General features: G+C 39.6%; 1 protein-coding gene across 1 annotated transcript; it reads left to right on the plus strand.

Annotated features, from left to right (window-relative positions):
* Positions 1-16604: 16604 nt before the first annotated feature.
* On the plus strand, positions 16605-18803 carry LOC124461154 (E3 SUMO-protein ligase ZBED1-like). Its single transcript, XM_047012706.1, has 3 exons — positions 16605-16740; positions 16806-18509; positions 18576-18803. Exons 1-2 carry the CDS (start codon positions 16719-16721, stop codon positions 18242-18244), a joined length of 1461 nt encoding a protein of 486 aa, XP_046868662.1. The 5' UTR covers positions 16605-16718; the 3' UTR covers positions 18245-18509; positions 18576-18803.
* The last annotated feature ends 7107 nt before the right edge of the window (positions 18804-25910 follow it).

A 25910-nucleotide genomic window follows, 5' to 3' on the forward strand; every position in this document is an offset into this window, starting at 1 on the left:
ATGTTCTCTTTTCTTTTTACGTGACTGGGTCTGTGAAGGATGGTCCGTGGCGGCTTCTTGCGTCTCGTATGGCTAAAGAATAGCGCCATCGGAACGAGGATTGGTGACCGTGCTCGATTAACATCCAGTAACGAAGCAACAATCCGGGTATCCTGAACAGTTTAGCCATCTAAAAGAAGAGAAGAACTAGTAAATGCGTGTAAAATGTTCTTGACTGTCAGTCATCAGCTTGACTGATGACTAGATCAGTCGACAATGTTGCTCACAGTGTACGTCGTGAATGTTTTATGTTCTTCGCCTTTCTAGCGCGAGTGGTCCAGACAGAATTCGGGACACTGGCGACCTCGACGTTCCAAGTATGGACGGAGGAGTAGCGCCGGTGGGCCAAAAGACGGCAAACCGAGCTGCAAAGGAAGCGGCCGAGTTGACCCGTCGGAGTGGTTTCCGTTTGGGGGATCGCAGCTGGAAAGGCAAGAAGAGCGTAAAAAAAAAAAAAAAAATTTAGGTGTATGGGTCTAGGAAGCGTGTGTATGTTCTTGACTGACGGTCATCAAGTCTATTGATGACCGGAGCAGTCGACAATGTCCCACCTGCTAGGGTTTTTAAGGAAGAAACAGGAATCGGTGTTGTCGTCGTGGCACAGAGCCGCACAGAACGGGAGTGCAATTGCGTCACGGATGAGTCGTGTTCCTAAATCCTTCTCTCCCCTTTTATATAATTTGTGTATCTAAAACAAGAGAATAGAAAGGAATAAATATTAGTGGTTGTGGTTAGGAAGAAAAATTATTATTAGTAATAAAAATAAACGATATCCTAAAAATTTTTTTTATAATCCCAGCAAATCCGAAAAACGAAAATGAATAGCGAAGACGGGACAGACTCCCAATCTCATCTCTCCACACAGACGGCTGCTCAGCTCTTAGTCGGCATGAGACAGCCGCCCGCATGGGCTATGTCACAGGGGGCAATCCCAAAGCGTTTGGCGTTGGAGGAGAATATGACTCCAGTAGGGCAAATGGGGAACAAGGGACTAGAACCCATTCAAGAGCAAATCTCTCAAGAGAATGCGGCAGCGATTAATACGGCAGGGTTAAGGCAGGTGACCCAACTACTTGCTCAGTCTCAGGATCGGTTCAGACAGGAGTTGGTCGACCTAATGAACCGAAGGATCGATAAGAGTCTAGAGGATGGGTTCGACAAATTGTTGGATAGACTTGAGGTAAGAAGGAGCCCGTCATCTGGGTCCACCAAGTCCAAAGATACTCAAGTGTCTCAAGCGGGGGCGCGCGCGTGCGGGGGTAATCGTCCACAGCTGCAGGTCCAAGGGCAACTGAAGCCTTTAATGCCCGAGATTCAGGCATTTTTCCCGAAACAGGTGCTCCGCCATTGGCGAAAAACGATTTTCCGCGGCGGAATGAGGCCTACCAAGCGCCAAGAATCCATCTGAATACCGATAGGAGAATCCAGGGGACATCGCTGCCGTGTCCACCTAGCGCAATATCCGGGCTAGGAGTGTCGGCCTCGACGGCAATATGGCCAAATCAGCGGCACCAGTCTGAAGGAAACTTCAGGTATCGTCGTGGAGGTCCGCGTGAGACGGAAAGGACAGGATTCCAGCCACCCAGTATGCCGCCTATCGGGATGCAAGGCGAGCCAACCAGACTGACAGAGCACCATCGGAGGCCCTACGTGCCGGTGTACAAATGGCAGCTACAATTCTCCGGCCGAGCGGGAGGCCTCACGGCAGAGGATTTCATCTTCCGGGTGGAGTACCTTCAGAGGCATTACTCTACACCATGGGAGGACATCCTGAGGGACTTTCACCAGCTCTTGGTAGATGAGGCTTCCGAATGGTACTGGCTGGAGATGCGAACCAGGCCCCCTACGGATTGGAAATCTCTGAAAACGGCCCTTGAAGTGCTGTATAGTGACTCTCGCTGTGACCACGAGAGGATTCAGGACATGGCCGAGAGGAAGCAGCAGCCAGGAGAATCCCTGGATGCTTATTTTCAGGCGATGAGACGTTTACGCGCGGCGGTTCGTTCACCGCTTTCTGAAGACTGGGCGGTCAAGACGATAAAGAGAAACATGCTGGAGCCGATGAAGCAGTGGGTGTACCCAGTGCGAGCCTATACGGTAGAGCATTTGAGGGATGAATGTCGCGACGCCGAGAAGAACTTCGCCGAAGTACTGGCTAAACCCGTAAGCGTGACCAAGTACGCTCAACCTCGCCGAGTTGACTTCCGAGCTGCGCAAGTTAGCGAACTCGGGCATTCGCCGGATGATGGATCGATCCGATCACACCCAGAAGAGGCCGGAAATGTCGGGCAAATTGACGCCGTGTCAGGAAATGGTGCCAAACGCCCTTTAATCTGCTGGAATTGCCAGAGAGAAGGCCATGTATACATGGAATGCGAGGACCAACAACGCAGCCTGTTTTGCTACAAGTGTGGCATGCGGAACACCGTGACTCCAAGATGCCCTAAGTGTTCGGGAAACCAAAGGCGGAGCGAGATGAGACCGGCCGTGTCGCGCTCCGAACAATAAGTCCCGTGCCGAATGTAGTGCGAGAAGGACCGAGGAGGAACGAGGGCCAGGCTAGTATGCCAAAGTCGTTCGAGGAGAGGATGAGAATTTACTCGGAGGCCCGTAACAGAATTTTCGAAAACAACGCACTCAGTGGGATGACCACGCTATCCAGGCGCGTTCGGAAGGCACGAGAGAGATTCAGGCAGAGGAAGTGGGAAAGGAAGCAGATCCGTCTGACAGTTGCTGCTATCGGCCCTCGAGATGAATATGATCCCAGGGCTTATGCACGGATATGTCTGGGAGGACGAACGATCGAAGGTCTTCTCGATTCTGGGGCGACAGTGAGCGTGCTGGGAAACGGGTGCCGAGAGTTGGTCACGGAGACCGGATTAGACTGGAAACCATTTTGCTCATCGTTGGCAACAGCAGGTGGCGATAAGAAAGCTATAATCGGGAAGGTACTGGTAGAAGTAAAATATAGAGGAAAGAGTCGGCCAGTGCTGTTTTATCTATGTCCCACCCTGCAGCAAAACGCATATTTCGGAGTAAATTTTTGGAAGGCGTTTGATTTGGCTCCAGAAATTTTCTTTCAAAACAGTAGTCAGCGATCTCAGGATGCCCCAGAAGTCGAGGAAATAGGCCAGGAGCCGCACGACTTAACAAAAGGAGAACAGGCGAGATTAGAAGCCGTTAAGGCATCGTTCCTGTCATACGAGACGGAAGGATTAGGGCGTACTACCGTCATGAGGCATCGAATCGAGCTGTTGGAGGGAACCGTGCCGGTCAAGTCAAGGCATTACCCGATTTCTCCGGCCAAACAACGCCTTATTTACGAAGAACTGGACGAGATGCTGCGCCTCGGGGTAATCGAGGAGAGTGAAAGCGCATGGAGCAATCCAGTGACCCTCGTAATGAAGCCAGGGAAAAATCGGCTCTGTTTGGACGCCAGAAAGATTAACCAGGCCACCAAGAAGGATGCGTATCCGTTACAACAAATCGATGGCATACTCAGTCGGATCGGAGAGACAATATACATCAGTAGTGTCGATCTGAAGCATGCGTACTGGCAGATCGAACTAGAGGAACAAAGTCGCCCGATCACGGCTTTTACAGTCCCTGGAAGGCCGCTCTACCAGTTCGTGGTAATGCGTTCGGTCTGTGTAATGCGGGACAGAGTTTGTGCCGACTGATGGACCAAGTGATCCCCGCTAGACTCAGGGAGAAGGTTTTTGTTTATCTGGATGATTTGCTGGTGGTGACACCGGACTTCGAATCACATTTGGTTGTTCTCCAACAGGTCGCGGATTGTCTGAGGGTGGCGGGGTTAACGATTGGGTTAAAAAAGTCCCACTTTTGCCACAAGGAGTTAAGGTACTTGGGATTCATCATCGGAAAGGGTATATTGCGGACCGACCCGAGGAAGGTGGAGGCCATCCAAAACTTAACAACCCCAAGAAGCGTTCGGGAAGTGCGAAGCTTCCTGGGTACTGTGGGATGGTACCGCAGGTTCATCAAAAACTTTGCGGAGTTAGCTGCTCCACTAACGGACACCCTCAAGAAAGCCGGTAAATTTCAGATGGCCGACGAGGCCAGGGAGTCGGTGAGGCGTTTGAAAGATGCCATGACCACGGCCCCGGTTCTAAACCATCCGGATTTCGAAAGAAGGTTTTTCATCCAGTGCGATGCTTCGAACCTTGGAGTAGGAGCAGTACTGTTCCAAGAAGAACCCGGAGGAGGCGAGAAACCAATTGAGTTTTATTCGCAGAAATTAAACCGATGCCAGCGGAACTACAGCGTCACAGAGAAGGAATGTCTCGCAGCTGTGTTGGCAATTAAACGGTTCAGGCCTTACGTCGAGATGCTGCCCTTTACAGTCATCACGGACCACGCGAGCCTTAAGTGGCTGATGTCGTTGAAGGATCTGGATGGACGACTGGCGCGATGGTCGCTGAAGCTGCAGGCTTTCGACTTCGAAATTGTACACAGAAAGGGGGCAGAGAACGTGGTGGCGGATACACTATCCCGGATGGTCGAAGGATTGGCGGTGGACTCCATCTTGGGCCTAGAAACGACCGAGTTCGACTCCGCCGAGTACGATGAACTGCGGAAGGAATCATGTCAAACAAAGAAAAACTTCCAGACCTATTAGTGGAGGATGGATACATTTTCAAAAAGGCGCCCGCGCATCAGGGGCCACCGGAATTGCAGGATAGTGGATGGAGATTGTGGATACCTCCGGCATTGACGACGACGCTAATCGCTCAAGCACACGAGCCCACAATCCGAAGTCATGGAGGTATCGCCAGGACCCTGTCTATTCTACGGCAGCGCTTTCACTGGCCGGGAATGGTGGCTCAGGTGAAAGCATATGTCCGAAATTGCAGCGTGTGCAAAGAGACGAAATCGACCAACTGTGGGCCAAAGCCAGGGATAGGGAATGAAGTGAGGTCCTACCGGCCGTTCCAGAAAATTTACATAGATTTTCTGGGGAAGTATCCACGGTCGAAGGGCGGACACGCGTATGTGTTCGTAGTAGTGGATCATTTCACTAAATTTGTGTTCCTCCACGCCATGAGAGAGGCCACGGCAAACGGGGTAGTAAAGTTTCTAAAGCGAGAGGTTTTTCACAAATTCGGCGTGCCTGAGCTGGTGCACAGCGATAATGGGAAGCAGTTTGTATCGAAGCAATTCCAGCAACTACTACGAGAATACGGAGTAAGGCATTTGCGTACAGCGGTGTATTCGCCCCAATCTAATGCGGCGGAAAGGGTAAATCAGTCGGTGTTGAACGCTATACGGGCCTATTTGGACACCGATCACCGCGACTGGGACCTGTATCTTAGTGAGATTGAGTGCAGTTTGCGGGGGGCGATACATCAGGCTTTAGGGGTGTCGCCATACTTTGCACTGTTCGGGCAGAATATGTTCACAAATGGTACTGATTACCAGCTGGCTCGGAAGCTGAAGTCATTGGAGGATCACGAAATAAACGTATTAGATCGGGAGACGAAGATGGCTTTGATGAGGGACGAGGTCAGAAAAGAATTGCACGTTGTTCACGAAAGGAGCGCAGCGTCTTACAACCGGCGTGCTAGAGAAGTTAAGTTTCACCCAGGACAGGAAGTTTATAGGCGCAATTTCGTATTAAGCAATTTTGGTAAAAATTTTAATGCGAAATTTGCGCGAAAATATCTTAAATGTCGGATTCGAACACTTGTGGGCAATCACATGTATGAGACTGAGACTCTCGAGGGGAAGCCCTGCGGGATCTACCATGCGAAAGATTTAAAACAATAGGGAGAAGAAGAATGATTGTAAAAAGTACCTGGAAGAAAATGATCATTGTGAGCAAGGCGAGAACGCAAATAATACCTCAATCACTCACCTGAGTCCCGCGAAGAGGCCTGCATCATCCCGTGGCTTTGACTCGTCTGGCATAATGTGGGCGTTTTCCCTCGTTGGGCGCGTTTCCCTGGTCCCTGGTGTGGGTGGATCGTGGTATGGCTCAGTGTGGGGGGGTTCCTTTTCCTTTTTTTTTGTGTCGGCGTCCTTTTGTTTACATTCCTGTCCATTTTCCACTGCCATATCTGTCGTGTTGACTTAGAGATGTCAGTGTGTTGTTATGGCCAGCTCTGAGGCTATCGGTAGAACTCTATCGATAGCGATAATAGGGGCAGAAAATAGTGGGCGAGTCGGGGAATAGTGGGGGATCTAGTGTTGGGTAGATCAGATTTATAAAGGGATTTTTTTTGAATTTGAAAGTCGTCCAGCGGTCAAAGGGCTGTTGACCCAGGCTCGGGTCTAAGGAACAAACCGTAAGATCAGGCGATGAGTCGTCTGATTCTAGAAGGTTAAAAAGGTTAAAATCAGTTTAACGTGGACAGTGAGGTGCGGCGGTTGAAAAAAAAAAAAAAAAGGGGAAAAAAAAAAAAACAAGGATAGAGAAGTGAAGTTTAAATATCGTAACAATGTGGCATAAAAAATTGTGAATATATCCTTGAAATTTAAAGAAAAACAGCTCCGTCCATCAAGCCGAGAAATTCATGTTTGGCTAAAGGAGCCACACAGAAAATTTGTGTATTTTTTTTTTGTCACAAATTTTTGTAATCCTGAGGCGCAGCGAGGCGAAACCGGCCGTCAAAATTGGGTAAGTGTTCGGTTGCCATGCAAGTTAGGGATTTTTTTTAAAATTAAAAATAATTGCCCCAAATTAGGCCGGTTACATCGAGCTGCGCAGGAGCACCCGCAGCCCCTGTCCACGTTCAAAAAAATAAAAAAATAAAATAAAATAAAAAAATAAGAAATTTTATTTGTACCTGTCCCCGAACGACATACTCGGTCCCGTCGGCCAACTGGGCCCAAAGATAAAGTCAAGAGAGGGACGTCGAAAGGGGGAGATTCCAAGCCAGACATTTTTTTTTGGGTTCACCCATCGCCCAGCATAAGAGCAACAAAGTTTTGGCTGATTGGGGGAGAAAAAGGTTGTGGCACTCATCCCCATCAATTTTGGGTGCGGACGGCTCCAAAAACCCCCAAATCATTGGCGAATTCCACCTGGCTGGAAAAAGACAAGATATTAATCGTGTAGTCCTTTTTTTTTATATATGTAAATTTTATTAATTTATTCATTTATTTAATTTCCTAGTTTAATTATTTATTTATTTATCCCCTCGTATATTTATTTAATCCCTTATATATCTATCTATTTATTCAATTCCTTAATTATTATTTTTGTTTAGCGTTAAATATTTATTTTTCTCCTGTTTGTTGCCCACGTGCACATTCCTTTTTTTGTAAATTTCATTATTCCTAAGATCCATGTTGTCCACGACCCTTGGTGTGGTTTTGACAGTGGATACCTGAAAGAAGAAAGAAAAGAAAAAAGGTGAAAAGAATACCAATAGAAGGGATAAATTTTCTTTCGATCTTGCCCCCCTAAAAGAGCTCTGATAGGTAGGTGGGAATCGGGAAGGGAATTCATCTTGATTTTACGTAAGAAAAATAAAAAAAAAAGAGAAATATAATGTAATCTGTTGCAGACACCTGCTCAAATATACACCAGGGCAAGATAAGGTTAATAAATACGTGTGTTAATAGTAATTAAGAGTAATGAAAAACAAAAAAATGAATTGCTGAGCGTTTTCCTAAAAGGGGGGGAAATGGGAGGAAAGGAGCACGACGACTCCAGGAGGAGTAGATGATTGGTGATGGTGATGTGTTATAGGTAACGATGGTAATATATATGGGGTGGCATACCTCATCGACATGCCACGAAGGAAAGGGGGGGCCCGTTCGACCTCGATAATCCGGAAGAGGAGGTCCGGTTCGCATGAAGCGGCGGCGACGACATCATTCCTGTAAGGGGGTAAGAATAATTTATTAGTGAGTTTGTTAAAGATTTATGTTTGGTGTAAGTTGAGTATCGTAAGTGTTGTCCAGTGGAGTGGTGTCTGAAGTGATCCTCGAACTGTGTCGGGATTCCTTCAGACGAAGGGGTATTGATGGTCATCTGTTCGTCAATTACCTGATGTTTATTGTTGCGCGTATTGGGGATGGGTTATCGTAACTCACGACCTTCTTTTCCGATAGCTAGCCGGAGTGAGCCCCTATCGATATACGCGGGACCAGGCTGAGAATACTGTTTTTTTCATCTAGCAGGTCCATAACACGTTTGAGATGCTTGATATACTCGATTTACAAATACGAGTAAGTGTGAAAACGAGTTTTGAAAGTGTAGAGGGATTTCGTTTTCAGTTTCGAATGTACTCGTGCAGGTCTCTAATATGTATGTCACCAGACAGTTTATAAATATACTGATTCAGCCCTGAGCGAGCGACGTTATACTCTACCCCTGGTGTTATCGATAAGTGAAGAAGAAGTCGTTGGCAAAACGTAGACGAGAAGAAAGGTTGCGAACGAATAAGCTCCTACGGTCGGTGGTAAGGATCACGAACGAGTCCAACGGCATCGCTTTGCAAACGTACTTTTATTGCCTTCATGACAGCCAGTGCTGCCAATTTAGCTATTTTCCCACTAGATCTAGTGGGTTGCAACAAGGAAATGCGGTATAAATTGCGAAATAGCGGCTAGCGGAAATTATAGCTGTTTTTCAAGAAAAACTAGCTTTACTTTATATTTTGAAACATTTAGTAACTTCGTGTATTTTTATGTTCTATGATGCCACGTTTTCATACGAATAGTATTCATTTGAATGGCAAAAAAACATCGATAAGCGAAACGAGTATTTAGTCTTATCGTTTTCTGTGAAGTTTACTAAATATTTCCCAATTTTTAAACAGCGAGCAAAAGTTGAAAATGCGAAAAATTTACAATCAAAAACCGCGTAGTAAAGACCCTGCATTTAAAGATTGGCTGACTTTAAATGCAGCTGATGCGGGCAAATGTTATTGAATATTGTCAAAACGAAGCAAAGAATTAGGTATGGCTAATACAACTTTGAACGTCATTTTACATAAGGAAAAGCTTTTGTAAAGCTAATATTTTACAAAATTGTTAATTACAAGAAAAATGCTGCCACGATTACAAATTACCAGCATCATGTTAGAGAAAGATAGGGACCAATGAAACCTACATAAACCAAGATGATGAAGATAAAGTCATTGATGAAATTATCCAAAATATTGAAATAAACCAATAATAAACAAATATTCTTTTTTTTTTGCCTACGAAGAAATATTTCTAGCTATTTCTAGCTTTTTTCAAAGGCTGATTTAGCGTTTTGATGCAGCGAAATGTTGGCAGCACTGATGACAGCTTCTCCATTTACAATCTTCTACTGGGTAATGTGATTTACATCCGACATTCTCAGAAGTGGGTTTAGCTGGTGACATATATATAAAATAACAGAAAAAAAGAATGGCTGTCAATCAATAAATCGTTTTATTTAAAACTCTCTTGAAAGTTATATTATTCTTAAAAAATTCTGTTCCCTTGCCATTTCGAATTATCGAAATTCGACTACATACCCTACATACATTTAGCATTAAAAAAATATTGTTTGGATTTCCAATCGACGTTGCCGTGAAATGACGACACAAATATTGCTTAGATTTGTCGACCGAATGTTCGAGTGACAATATAATTTAATGTAATTTAATTTAGTTTAGTTGTATTTAAGTATTATATTTATACCATACACACATAGGGTGAAATGGTATATTAAAGTCGCCAAAATGTATGTAACAGGCAGAAAGAAACTTCTCCGACCCCCATATTCTTGATCAGGATCAACAACCGAGTCGATGTAGCCATGTCCGTCTGTCCGTCCGTCCATTTGGTCCGTCCGTTTGGTATGTAGAATCGAGTGGTATGTAACTGTATAGAGATAATTGGAATTGTGGCCACGCCCCCTTACGCAACCAGAATTTACATAAAACTGTTTTTCTTAAAAAGTATAACAGATAGACATAAAATTTGGTTTATATACTCGTTTAGTTAGCGCGCAGAAAATAATTGTTCCAACTTTTTGCCAGGCCCCCTTCCGCCCCCGGAATTTACATAAAACTGATTTTCTTAAAATCTATGAAAGCTACCGACATTAAATTTGGTATGTAAGCTAGCTTAATAGACGCGCAGATATTGACTATTTAAAAATTTTGCCACGCCCATTTCCGCCCCCACAAATTAAGTATACTAGGTTAGTATTCGCGCAGAATATATATATTTTACTATGTTACCACGCCCACTTCCGCCTCCATAATTTAGAAAAAACCGATTGGCTCTTGCAATTTTTTGACCATCGTAATCAAATTTGGCGGACTTCATTATCTCTATTTTTTTGTTTGTTGAGTATTTTGAATGAATTCTGATAACAAAATTAAGCAGGAAATAAAGAGTGCATAATTTATATTGCTTACCTAACGAGACGGACAGGAAAGTAGGATAAGCGTTTAGGCTGTATTTGCCGTTCCTGCTGTTAGCGCAGATGAGCACTATGTGTATTGTTACGTCGTCGCTAGATGTTTGATGTTGGAGTTGGGTGCGAGCCGAGAGCGTGGCAGTCGCATGGAGAGAATTCGCTCGCTCCGCCTCGTTAGTTAAAAGCTTGCAAAAATAAATATAGTCGAAAACCAGAGGGCCGGGGCTAACTTCGACCGCGTCAAAGTTTGTATACCCTTGCAACTTTTTTGGTAACTCTTTCCTTACCTATAGCCATCAAAATGGAAAAACGTTTTTTATAAAAAGGCTAAAGTTTGCGAAAGAACGGCCTACAATCTTAGCATAGAAAATAACGAAGATATTGATCAAAGTCACTGTTTTCTACCGATCGTTCCTATGGGAGCTATATGATATAGTAACCCGATCTTTATCAAATTCGGCACAGTCATTAACAGATATATTAAACTAACAAATGTTTAATTTGAACGCAATCGCGTTAAAAGTAACGAAGTTATTCACAAAAGTCACTGTTTTCGAAAGATCGTTCCTATGGGAGCTATATGATATAGTCAGCCGATCTTGATCAAATTTGGCATAGTAGTTAACATGTTTAATTAACTCACCAATATTAAATTTCACGACAATAGCTCAAAAAATAATGAAGTTATTGAGAAAAGTCACTGTCCGTGACTTTGCAGTTTGTATGGGAGCTATATGATATAGTAGTCCGATCCGGCTGAATCCGAGATATACAACGCCTGCAGTATATACAAGCCTACATGCAAAATTTCAGCTCTGTAGCTCTAACGGTCTAGGAGGAGTTTGCGTTGATCCAGACGGACGGACAGACGGACTATATGGCTATTTGAACTCGTCTCGTCGTGCTGATCAAGAATATATATACTTTAAATAGTCGGAGATGCTTCCTTCTATGCGTTGCACACTTCTGACCAAAATTAATATACCCTTTTTGCAATTACCATTTAAAACGCGTTTCAAATGTTTCATCAGCTCACCATACCACGAAGAAATTGGCACCCGCCAAAAGTTGTATTCTCATTGAATCCTTCCGCCCCTCCACAAACAGTAGTCATTTTTTTCACCCAACATATGTTTGATGCATTTATGCAACAAATCCTTAATGCCTCACCAAAACGTTCTAAATCAAAAATATGGAAATTTTATTAGTATATTTTAATACCCTTGCAGAGATTTTTTCCGAAAAATTATCTTCATTGATGAAGCTTACTTTTGGCTCAATGGCTTTGTGAACAAACAAAATATGCGTTACTGATTGAATTGATTTGTTGAATATTAAGTTCTATGAGCGTGTTATTTCCAGAAATGGACCGGTCGAATGGCCGCCGCGCTTGTGTGATTCTACGCATAGACTATTTTCTTTGAGGTTATGTAAAGTCATTGGTCTACAGAAACAAGCCGGCGACGATTGGTGAGCTCAGAGCCAATATTGAACGCGAAATTGCTGGAATTTCGGCCGATTTATGCAAAAGAGTGGTCGAAAATTGGGTTCAACGTTTGGACTTCGTAAAACGTGCAAATCGAATATCATACTTAAATGTATATGCTCAAAATCGATAATAAATTAGTTAAAATAGTCAAACCGTTTGTGTTTTATTCAAAAAGAAAGTTGAAGCACTCTTACTGAAAAACACTTTATATATATTCGTGATCAGCATAAGAAGCTGAGTCGATATAGCTATGTCCGTCTTTCCAAATCAACTTGTATGTAGTCTGCTGCTCTGTTCATTTCGACCAATGACGTAGTAGGCAGCAAGCAGCCGATTTTTAATGACTGTAACTTATGTTCTACTTATCCGATCAGATTAAAATTTGGAGATCTGAGGTTTTATATCCAATACTAGCACATAATTTATAGCGATTCTTTTACTTAAACTATATGATATAGTAGTCCGACCCCAAAGATTTTCATACTTAATCTGGCCCAGATAATAATAAGCACACAAAAAACTTTCAGCCCGATAGCTCTCATGATGGCTGAGTAAAAACCATACGCACCGACGGACATGGCTTTATGGACTCAGTTTCTCATGGTGATCCAGAATGTATACAATTTATGGGGTCGGAAATGTCTGTTTCGGTGCGTTACAAACATCTGACCAATTTTATAATACCCTATGCAAGGGTATAATTATAAGACAGCTATATAATATAGTTATCCGATCTTGATAACGCTACCACTAGACTTGCTTATGACAATCGCGTCCAAAGTAACGAAGTTGTTCATAAAAATAATTGTTTTTGACCAATCGCTATTTATTTTTTAGAATTTATAATTTGACATGATAAAAAAACGGTTACGATTTCTAGCGGTTATTCCTATGGGAAACGGACAAACGATGTTTTAATTATATAATGCAATTCACAAATTAGAGATCCAAGAAATCCTGGGATGTTTGTTAAATTCGACCCGTTCAGGGAGTACAGTCAACATCAAATATAAAAACAAAACTTTGCTTTACTTTTGAAAATCTAAAAAGGAAAAACAAAGATGGTAATATGTTAACTGTTCAATTGGTTAGTAGACGTGAGGATATTACTTTTCATAATTATGACCAAGTGTTTTTTACAAGCCATTGGTTATAAAGCTCTCGATCTCAGCTACCATATATGAGCTTAAGACAGAGCTTCAAAGCCTGCTCAATATTCAGACGAGAACATTGGAGATTTATGCTTCAGATGTAACGCTGGCCGATTTAGATCTCATAGCAGAAGTTGCTGCGTTGGCCGGGAATAAAAGTGTGAGGCCGCATATGTCGTGCTACGACGGAACTAATTTTTTGGGCCAGATTATGTTTGAGCCTGTCTTGGTTGATAGTCACAGTTCATCGAACTCTAGCTTTGATATACAGTCATCGGATGGTAGCCAGCTCTCTGGCAGTGAACTCTCTTCCGGATCAAGCAGTGAGTTACTGGATAATAGCTTTCCGTTGACGTTCAATCTCAAACGGGGCACAAACGAAAAGGCCAAGGGCATTAAGTCTAAACGGTAAGTGTTAGGAATAGGAAATCAAAACTCAGTATGACTAAATATTCCGTCTTTTGAAAATAGGTTCAAAAAGGATCTCGAATCCAGTGAGGAGAGTTCACAAAGCCCCTCGTATGGATGTATGGAGGAGGCATGCGGTATGGGAGGCTGCAATATTAAATCCAGACCACGCTCGGTGGAATCTGAAATGGAAATAGAACCGAATGATATAAATGGTCAGCGGTCCCCTTACATAAACGTATTCCCAGAGAACAGGCCGTTTGTTGTGGTCGTTTCTTTCTCGGAATGTGCTAAAAACTTTTGCGATCTGCTAGAAGACTTCTTTCGGATTTTTCAGGATTTCAGAAACATTCGCTGTCTAGAATTTAATGAGGTCACTCCTGTGACTGAGTACAATGGCCGGCTCTTCATACGTTAATGTTTTTAAATAGAGAATAATCAAATTAAATTGATATAAGCTGCTGTAACGAGGCAACAAATTAATCCAGTTTAAAAAAAAAAATGCCGTGAACATTTCCGACTTAGTTGGGAAATATTTAAATGCTTTTTAACGGAATGATAAATAATGAGGAAAATACGACGAAAAATAATACAACGGTAATAATTTTGTGGGTTAAGTTCTTTTGTTGAAGTTAAAAATTGAAATCAGCTTATAATAAGGAAACAAAATGATTCAGTTGTTACCCCAACAGAGGGAAGCAATTGAATGAGCAAACCCATGAGTTGTCCCAGTATTTAGATGATTTTTTAACGAATTTCGCCATGGCGACTTGATGAAAAAAAGCTCTTAGTATTATGCTATCGATAAGTAAAAGGTAAATATTTACTTAAGTTACTCGAGTCCAAAACGCGCTTAAACTACATAAATTTGATATCAAACGAAAGAGAAAAATTCCACGAGCACGACCTCGATTTATTATGTAGGTTTTGTGTAATTAACAAAAAAAAATTATGTTTTTAGCGGGATTATAGCTAAAACAACGCGCCAAATAGAAATTAGCATTTGCCAACACTGAAATCTAACTTTAGCCGATTTTACCGCCTATAATGCAGAGCATGATGAAATAACATAAGGTGGTCCCGTCGGCAAGAGACATACACTTAACGTATGCTTGCAATAAGTGCGAGTGAAAGGAATAGTATTCTGAGTGTCTATTGAGGGTGAGCGAGACGGTGATGTGAGTGAGCAAACGTGCACTGAAGTTAAGTGTATACTTCGGTAAGCTTCGGCTTCCGACGAGACCACCTTATGTTATTTCATCATGATGCAGAGTAAAATATTTGTCTGCCAGAGCATTCAAACAACAGCGTTTGCGAACACTAAAATCTTCAGCTCTAGCGATTTTACACCATTGGACATTGGGCCAGATTGATTTTTGTTTGGATAAACTACATTTCAAATGCTAGAGAGCTAAAATTTGGCAAGCACATAAGTCAGATCAAAATAGAATTTTTTTTTTTTTTTTTTTGGAATATAACACGTTTTTACCGCTATCCGCCCAAAATTGTAAAAATTACTCCATTTGCATACTTTTAGGCTTTATTTTTACAAGTTTTTAAGCCTTTTTTAGTAAACAGCATGTATAAAATTATTAAAGGGTGTCTACACAATTTATTTTTTTTTCAAGCAACGCTTCAAATCTTCAGACTATAAACACACAAAATAGTATAATATACCATTAAGTTAGATGAAAAACATGAACATTAATTTGAGTATTCGACCTACATATCCAGGGAAATGTCACTGTTTTCGTGATCCGTATCCAAGTCGCTGCATGGATAAGATTTTTTGAATTCGTACTTCACATCTCATATAAATTGCACCTTCAAAAGTGGCAAGTAAGGGATAAAAAAGAAATAGATGAAATGATGTCCCGTAAAAACGAAATACAAAAATTATTTTGGAGAGAATTGGGCTTACATGTGGATCAACCAAGAGCGAATGGAAATGGAAATACAAATGATGGCAATACCGCAAGAAGAGCATTCATAAACACAAAGCAACTTTTATTAATATTGGGATTACACTATAATATTCTACACCGATTTTACATCATTTTGATAACTATTTCGTGTGAATTCCGCATAAATATTACCAAATTCAGCCAATTCTGCCAAGAAACTGCTTCAAACTATATGCAAAATTATTCTTGATACCCAATATCAGCAACTGTCCATAAAGTTTTGGTTCACGGTTCGCAGATAAGAGCGTCATCAGTATTACCTATTGGTTGCTTTGGGGAAAATGCATCTGAAGCGCGCAACAAACGTTTTGTATTTATGATTCCAAAACAGCCAACTCTGCAAGAATAAGAGCTTTGCTCTCCTTAGAAAACTCAAGCTTTAGGGGTCTGCAAAATCTTACGGATTGCGAAGCTAGATTTATCCATAGAGGCATCCCAAAATCGTCTGTTACCTTTAGTGAAATAACACTCGTAACAAATAAACAATCGTCGTTATCATCGCTTTTTTCACCAAGAAATCTCTGCTTGTACGTACTACAGGCCTGCACGAGCACATTCGTTTGCGGCTGTCTTCCAAGTACTCTAAGTATTTCATGTATTTGGTACCGAAAAACTGCTTCCAAACGAATGAAAACAAATAGCAAAATACCGAAGTACTTGTATTTGCAGTGCTTGGTCGCAACGAAGTAAAACAAATGAAAACTAAGATCAAGCGAGCAAAACGAAACGAGAATAATTGAAAACGAACCAAGTAAATACGGTACTTCTTGCGAGTATGTTTGGTACTTCCAAGAATTTAAGTATGCTTGGTTTTCGCTTGGTACTTCCAAGTATTCTAAAGTATTTGTGTATGCTTGGCTTTCGCTTTACTCGGATCAGTCGTTCTCAGTAAATTGCAAAGCTAACATCGTTTGTGCGTGGTAAAATGAGTAATAAAGAATATAATTTGGAAAATGTATGTACATATGTATGATATAATTATAATTTTGTCCGTTCATATTTATGTTTGAAAGTAACAAAATGATTTGTCAGAAATCACTGTCCTGTCCATTGTAAGTACGTATGTACATATTAGAGGTGGGAAACTATCGATGGCACTATCGACACTATCGATGGTTGAGCACTATCGAGTCGACTCACTATCGATGGTCATTCAGTACCGATAGTGTATCGATAGTGCCTCGATAGTGTCACCAATAGTTGTGAAATAAATTCCGCGTTTTGAAAAAGTGGCGTCGCTTGGCTGGTGAAAAATTTTCTTGCTTTCAATTACAAAACAAAAACATAATTTTAAAGAAATGGATCGCATTCTCCAAATGGGTAATAAAAATAAGAGTAGTTGAAGCAATTTCAAAGCAACTATTAATATGTGTGTTTTATAATAGGCAAACGCCGCAATTCGAAAGAAACATGCGATTGCAGCTCATCGGAATCGGAAAAGAGCTCTGCGGCTACAACATCTAGCCATAAATTGAAAAAGAAAACAAAAATATCTGATGTGTGGAATTACTTTAAAAGATCAGATGATAAAAAATTTGCGAAGTGCTTAAATTGTGAAAAGGAGTACAAGACAAGCGGAAATACGTCCAACTTGCGGGATCACCTGAAACGGTTTCATCCTAGTTTAAGGGACGATGAAAGGAACTCGGCTAATTATGGAGATCAGGGCGACAGCATATTATCAACCAGCAGCAGCTGCCGATCAAGTATGAGATCTTTAGATTCATACATTAAAAACTCTGTCCTGTTCGATTCCAACTCATCGCGAAAAAAAATTATTGATAAAACTTTAGCGGAGATGGTTGCCTTGGACGTACAACCGTATAGCATAGTAGAGGATCGTGGATTCATCAAGTACAGCAAAATTATGGATGCCAGGTACAAGCTGCCAAGTCGCCGTCATTTACAAAGTGTGCTGATGATGGATTTATTTAAAGAAACTTCGGCAAAGCTTTCAACCATTCTAGAAGAAGTTTCTAGTGTTGCTGTTACGTGTGACATATGGTCGTCACGTGCCAACATAAGTTTTTTAACAGTGACTAGCCACTTTATTCATGAGTTCACTCTTAAAACAGCTTCATTGGCAACAATAAAGCTATTGGATGCCACGAACCATTCAGCTCAAAATATTGCGAATACTTTGCAAGAAGTTTTAAATTCTTGGGGTTTGTTTGACAAAACTGAGTGTATTGTCACGGACAATGCCAGCTCCATGATCAAAGCTTGCGAGCTGTTAAAGATTCCTAACATTCCCTGCTTTGCTCACACGTTAAATTTGGTTGTTCAAGACGGTCTAAATTTCGACGATGACGAAAAAACAATGGCAATAATTTCAAAATGTAAAGCAATTGTAAAATTTTTCAAAAAAAGCACTATTGCTAATGAAAAGTTTAAGATGGCGCAAGAAAAGTTTGGGTATTCACTTTTACAAGAAACTCCAACTAGATGGAATAGTTTCTTTTATATGATTCAACGAATACTGGCAACCCATGATGAAATTGCAGTAGTACTATTGTCTACATCCAATGCACCACTCCCATTTCAAGCGGAGGAAATTGATGTTTTGAAGGACATGGAAAAAATTCTTACAGTATTTGAAGAAGTTAGCAAAAGAATATCTGGTGGGAAATATGCTACGATTTCGCTTATAATTCCCTTGACAGATGTACTTATTCGTAAAACGCATACTATTTCCTCGGATGTGCACACTGAAGTTGGACAAAAAATGGTCACTGTTTTATTAGATTCAATCGTAAAACGTTTATCGCCATATGAAAAAAAAAACTGCGACGAGAATGGCGACAATTTTAGATCCCCGATTTAAAAAGATTGGGTTTCAACATATGTCAAATGCCGAACAAGCTGCACATTGTTTCGAAAACGAGTTGACGGCTTTAATGAACAAAGATAGTTCAAATGACACAAATGTGGAACCCATCTCAACAAATAAGGACCCTATTTTCGACTACATTGGGAACAAAGCCCGTTCCATGGCTAGAAACACGCGATCGGATGCTATCATTGCGAAGAGGCAGTATTTGGAAAGGCCCTTAAGCCAACAAGATGTTGATCCCCTATTATGGATGAAAGTAAATTATAAAATTTTAAATATCAATATCCAAAAATTAATTTGTTCTCATTAATATTTTTCTTAGGTTAACCAGACGGACTTTCCTGCAATAATAACGTTGATGTTAAAATACTTTTGCATTCCGGCCACTTCTGTCCAGTCAGAGCGGGTATTCAGCAAGGCAGGGCAAATAGTATCAGACCGCAGAACACGTCTAAAGAAGGAGAATGTGAACATTTTGTTATTTTTAAACGAAAATCTTTGGCTTACTTCCTCGGAAACCACCGAATAAGCGACGTAAAACATATATATGTACATATAAATAATTAAAAACATTAAACTATGTTTTTGAAAAATTAATTTTAGTTGTTTTATGTAGGTCACTATCGAGGGACTATCGATGGCACTATCGAGGCACTATCGATGGTTTGGTAAAAAACTATCGCTGCTATCGATGGTGCCGACTATCGATAGTTTCCCACCTCTAGTACATATGTATGTAAGTAGTTTTTATATATGTCAGAAAATGTTAGTATCAATTTGTAACTGTTTGTAGTTGTATTTATGTTTGTATGTTGAACGCAATATCTTCTACGTGATACTTTTAATTGGTAAATCATTCATCCAACATAAATGCAAAATTAGCAGTGCATATTGGACAGCACAAATCCAAGTGACCAATATGCCAATATTAAGACCAAATTGCTGTCAAAAGAATACAAATTGGAGAAAAAAAGAGGACGGAGTGATGTATGGGATACCTTTGGCCTGGTAATTGACGGGAGTGGTAAAGAAATCAAAAATTTTGTTGGATGTAAAATATATTTTGCAATCCTCAAGTACTCCAATTGTATTTCGAACTTAGTTAAACATAAATGCCATTTAATAGCCAAACGCACAATTAAAATGGACTCGCCCGCACCATATATCGATGCCGACACAAAGAAGTGCATTTATGAAGCTGCTACCGAATGGACAGTGAGAAATTGCCGTCCATTCAATATAATAAAGGATGAGGGACTTAAAAAATGATTGGCTCTATTTACCAAAGTAGGCGCACAGTATGGTGGTGGAGTAAATATAGATGACATTACTCCTCATCCATCAACAATATCGAGGAAGGTGTCTGAGCTGTATAAGTTGGAGACTCAAAATATTAAAGCAGATGTTACAAAAGCAAAAACCACCGGCTACAACATTACATCAGATATTTGGACTGACGATTTCCTAAAGAGGTCATACCTATCCTGCACGGTGAACTTTATAAAAGGAGGCGCAATGGTCACCCGGTTGCTAGCTGTCAAATCAATGGGTCATGAGTCCAACACAGGTACAATAACTTGATTAATACTTCATACTGCTATAATACTATTAAATGTCTTTTATTTCAGGCGCAAACATTAAGAGAAAAATCATAAATATTTTAAGTGATTTTGAATTGGAAATGGAAGACGACAAAGCCTTTGTCGTTACTGACCGGGGCTCCAATATGATTAGTGCTTTTCGTAGTAATCATCATATTCATTGCATAAATCATCTTTTAAATAATATTGTTGAGAAAGCTTTTAGAGACATTGCAGAATTATCCGACATTTTATTTCATTGCAACAAGCTTGTGAAATATTTCAAAAAACCAGTGATAAATTCGCAGCTTGATGTTACGCTGAAAAGTTTTTGCCACACTAGGTGGAACACAGTGTACTATACTCTTTTTTCAATTGGACAAAATTGGGATAATATCATTAGCATTTTGAATGATAAAAATGAAATTTGTAGATTAGAAAATATAAATATCAATAACTTAAATGCGATTGCAAAAATTTTGGAGTATTTCAAAAAGGCTTCCAAATCATTAGAAGGAGAAGACTACCCAACACTGAATCTTGTAATACCACATTTGCTTAATTTAAAAAGAAAAAGTACGTTTGATTAAAGTGACAATGTTCTAGCTAGCCAACTAAAATCTTTTTTGACCGACATACTTAAAACAGTGGTGGATCCCCATATCACGGACTACCACAAAATTGATTTTTTTTTGTTTTCACCCACAAACAAGTTGATGCCTTTCAGTGCAACTGAAAAAGAACATATTATTCAATTATGTAGGGATTTGATGACGAATTATTGGTTGGAAACTGACACAGTACCAGAAAAATTAGAAAGATCAGAAACGTTCGAAATATTCTCAGAATTGAGACCTACCTATAGTACTGACAGTATAACTGGATCCATTGAATCCGAACTTCAGGCATACATGTCCCTCAAAATTTCTTAGTCGGAAGAGTTTAAGGTTCTGCAGTGGTAGGATGCGAATAAAGAGCATTTTCCACTTTTTAAAGTGAGCTGCAAAATTTTAAGCATTCTGGCTAGCAGTACATCATCAGAAAGGGCTTTCTCTCAATCCCGGCTCTTAATTTCGGAAAAAAGAAGTAACATTGCCACGAACAGCAATTTGATAAATGAAATTATGGTTCTAAATTTCAATTTAATAAAACATTGAATTTAATTTTAATATACCTATTGTTAATTTAAGTGAAGCAAATGACATTTACATGAATAAAAGGTTGTTATTATTTTGATTTTGAAATACTGTTTATTTTTTATTGGATTTGATGTTCATATGTGCATACATTGAGATAAACCAAATATTCACATGGTACGCGGTATTTGGTTCAGTATTCGGTACACCAAAAACGAACAAAATATCCCCGGTACCCGGTATTTGGTTCAGTTTTCGGTACTCGGTTCTTCTTATGCTCATACTTGCAAGTACCGAATTGTTCGGTATGTGTCACTCACTCACACTTACCCGTTCGGTGACCGATGCTCGGTTTACTGTATTTGGTCGAACGAATATGTGCGAGCACGAGTAATGCAAGTGTATGGGTATTTCGTTCGGCGTTTCGAATGTGCTCGTGCAGCCCTCTGATACGTACTGTGTACTTTACGTGTACGTACTTACGTACTTTAAATTTCTATATTTCTGAAATACCTCCTCTTGCATAAGGAAACCTTGACTAGCCGTGTGATTTAGCAAATTTTGAAGAGATACTTGGGCTCTGGTTTCCGTAACATTGACTCCCATGGGCCTACACTCCAACTTAGCTTCCCTTACCTTGTTATAGGATGGATAAATGTTGGAAAATTGGATTTTGTTAAAAGCTCTCATGTTGTTGTATTGTGCTTTGGTTAGGGAGTTGTCAATCAAAAACGCAAAAGCTTGAATTGGTGTGACTGGTACTGGCTCCGAAACTGACAATTTTTGCTTAAAGCCACATAATCCATTTGAAGAAGAGACAATATTCTTTAATACAGAAGCAGTATTGCTCTCTTTGGCTTTTTTAGCTGACATTAAAGCTGCATGCACAAGAAGGTTTGTATTATTTCCTTCCTTATAGGCAAGTTCTACCGCCCTTTTTCTTTTCAGCCGTGATCCTGCATCATTTAACGGCAGTCGTGGTCGTCCCATTCGGTTGGATAAGTCTTGGTCTTGGTCGACACTCATAATTTTGGCAAAGCAACTTGAATGCTTATTTTTAAAAGTACCAATTGTACGACGGCATTTTTGTAAATTTTTCGTTACATATAGGTGAAAACTCCTTATTTTCCTTGATATTTCAGCTTTCATTTCATTTGTTACATTGTTTCATCGTAATTGGCCAATAATCCAGTCAATAACTGCTTTTTCATTTCGCTTTTTTTCAATCCATTCTTCAAGAAGTGCAGCATGGCTAATCTTAAAATTAGCTTAAAACGCAAAATATCGAGAGAATGGGCAAAAATGGGCAAAAACAGTTAATCACACGTTCAAGGTTGAACCTTAGAGTAAACATTTGCATAATTATTTTTTGTCACAAATTGGCAGAAATTATTTTTTTACTCCCAAATAGACGAAGACTTTCACTAGATTTATTCTAAAATAAGACATTACAAACACAGCTCACAACTACAACATTGATACATAGCATATTTTGAAAACATTTATAAATAAAAAATTTTTCATACCTTGACCTTTTTTTCCATTTTGTCGCCAAAAATTTGGATAGAAGGTGTGGCTGCAGCAAAAACTCAAAATTAAGTGATCATTTTCGTCAATTTTGACAAACCAACAGCTGATCAAAAATCTGACCTTTTCAAATATCAAGCCAAATTTTTTATTTGGCATTACAAAATTTTCATACTTTATCCCAAAACAAGGGAAATCTGGCCCAATGTGCATTGTTAAGCTACTCTAGATTTCAGTGCTGGAAAATGAAAAACGGCTTTACAAAATTCTCCTGACTGCAGTTGAGTAATGGTAAGCCCAGTTATTCTACATTTTGGCGTTGCCAGACTGTCTTGTTTTTTGCCGCGTATTTTTTTTTTTGCGCGTAACTTAAACCGTGTTTTTAATTTCAATTTTTTTTTCCCAACCCAGCACTGGGAAAAAAATTAAAAATGTTACTTAAAAATAAGACTTAAAATACTGATTAAAAATAGATCTTAAAATATTAAAAGGTAGGTGTGCATTTCTCGAAAGTGGAAAGACACGATTATTGAGCAATCGCGATTAAATCTGGGAAAAATCCAGTGACGGATTTTGACACTAAGGGCAACGGAAGGAAGTATTGAGTTTTTAATTTATTAATATTTTTAATAGCTAATCATAATTTATTAATGAATATTGTGTTTTCTTCTTTTTTTCAATTTAAGTTAATATTGAATAAGTGATGCTATTTTTAGTTTCGGTAATTTTTTGAGTATGTCAAGAAAATCCTTGAAAAACGTTGAAAACGTTGGATATTATTATAAATTTTTTTTTCCCTTCCATTAGTAGTAAATATTTTACGTTGGAAAAAGTATTCACATGTTTCTTGAACCTTAGATTAAAGCAAAGAATCCTTTTAACACTTAACCTTAGCAAGTGGTGCTATTTTTAAGTTCGCAAATGTATATAAAGTTTTGGTCAAGGCACATAGAATTTTTCGGTTTTAACAAATATTTGAATTAATATTTAGTCGTTTTTAGCCCATTTTTTTCAACACTTCGTGGTAAAGACATCCAACGGAATCAAAAAACCTGGCACAAATAGCTGGTTTTATAGAATACCATTTTACGTACATCTTTTCCCTATATTCTTGTTTACTTTTTTGGTTTATATCTAGCGGTTCATCAGCGCAAATTTTATCCCTAATTCAAAATAACGAATCGACACTTGTGTAGCATGTTCACATATCGAATGATCACTGTACCTAGTTACATACATACATAATTCATAAATAATATCGAAAATATATTGTAGCACTTTGTCACAATATTTATGTATACACATTCAAGTACCATGCGTCTTCCGTAACAAGACCATCCATGAGTGCATGGTACTGGACAGTGCTGAGTCGGCATATCTAACACGCGCAACGACTCAGTCACCAAGTGAACATGATACGTCCTCACTCTCCCGCAGCGAGCATACATAATTATGTAAACATTTATAAATAAGCTTACCGCTCCTCTGCTAGCTTCACTGGCAGCGCAGTCACGCGGACATTAGCTATACTGAACAATTGTTAAGATTTAAGAATTCATTAAAATAAACAGAACACTAAGTGAAAACACCAGCAACTAAGCGAAAATATAATTGTTGTATTATTGTGAATTGTGGGACATAGGACATGGCGACCGTGACAGAGGTCAAGGAATAAGGCCTGGACAAGGAAATCTACAATCGCTGGAGTGAAATGTGGAGTTCAACAAATGCAAAAACTGAGTGAGTAGAGAGTGAGTTATGTCAAGAGGGGGAGTGCAAAACAAAATAAAGAAAAGAATAGCACACATAAAGTGGCTATTATATGCGAACAAAAATCCACCCCCCTGGGCAACAGCCCAAAAGCTTCAACAAGAACTTGACTTTTTAAAGTCAACGTTACTTAAAACAAAAAAGAACATAACTCACGCTCACTCAGTGCATTTTGAAATAACCACAATTAAAACTAAAAAAACTCCTCCTCCAACAAAAAAACTACCAAAAAGGAAAAAAAAGTGCCCCGACGATTGCCCAGGACCACTGGACAGTGTACATTGCAAGTACACATGTATTCTGAGAACTGTTGCGATGACCGGCACCGGTACCGCCTGAGCCCATAGACCCTGGACAACAGCAGCGGTGACAACAAGCGCGAAAGGCAGGCCGCCTTTTACGCCTTCGAGGGAGCATCAGCGAGCTAACCAGCGACGACCAGCTGATGCTGCTCACCTGACGTCTGACATGCTGACATCGATATAGCTATAAAAACATATTAAATATTACATATTACATATATTGCACATACGAATAAGAAAATTTCAAATGTAAAAAAAAAAAAAACCCATTGTTAAATTGTGCGGAATCTTATCTGCTCAATAGAAGTATAGCCTGTAGAGCTATGCGAACTAATAGGTAGAATTTTGTTAATTATACTTCATTAGTAGATCCAAAAAAAAAGTCACTCTAATTTTTATGCTTCAAAATAGTATCAGCAAATTTGATGAGGAATATACTACACCCGTAATGGGGTTAATAGAAACTAAAACAGTGGACAAACCTACAATAGTAGAAGATTTGTTGAAAATTTTTAAAAGTGAGCAAATAACCTCACCTCAGCGCTCAATAAGCTTAGCGCAAATCAAATTAGCGTATTTAGACTTCACAGGAGAAACATTCCCTGTACAAGGAAATAGTAGAGTGCAAATGAGTTTCATTCTAACGTGGGTACGTTATGTTTCTACTTGTTGGATAAAACACAGCACAGAAATTAGAAAAGTATAATGAATAAAGTAGAATTGGTACATTTACAAGTATACATACCATTTCTTGATTACCTGAAACACTCAGGCGAAAAAAATTACAAATACAAAGAAATTAGGTATTGGATATCCACTAATTTTAAATTTGAAAGAAAAATAGTAGAACTTATGGAGAAAGCCATAAAGATAGCATATAATAGATTACTTGTTAAGGTGCCAAGAAGAAAAGACGTGCCTGAATGGGTTCACGAGCTTTTCATGGATACAGTCGAAACGGTAATTATAGATGATTCTGATGTGGAAATAATAGAATCAGAGGATTAAATTAAAATGAGCAGAGGCAGAACACATGCCAATTTATTAATACAGAATCCCTAAGAATGGATTGGGAAGAACTTGTCCCATATATTCTTCAAATTAAGGAAACGTTTTACAAAATCTTATAAATGTTTAAACCAAAACAGAAAATTCCAAAAAGAAACGTTAGACAAGCACGCAAAGATTCTTGTGGACTCTTTTAACGAAGCAAGAAGCCTAGTGCATGCAAACAGAGAAAAGATAGACGGAACAAACTGGTCAAAAGTATCAAAACTATTAACCAGGTTACGTTCTAACTTAGTTACCGTACAGAAAAAGTATAACCTTAATATATTTATAC

Source organism: Drosophila willistoni, unplaced genomic scaffold, assembly GCF_018902025.1.
Source record: "Drosophila willistoni isolate 14030-0811.24 unplaced genomic scaffold, UCI_dwil_1.1 Seg217, whole genome shotgun sequence".
NCBI lineage: Eukaryota > Metazoa > Arthropoda > Insecta > Diptera > Drosophilidae > Drosophila > Drosophila willistoni.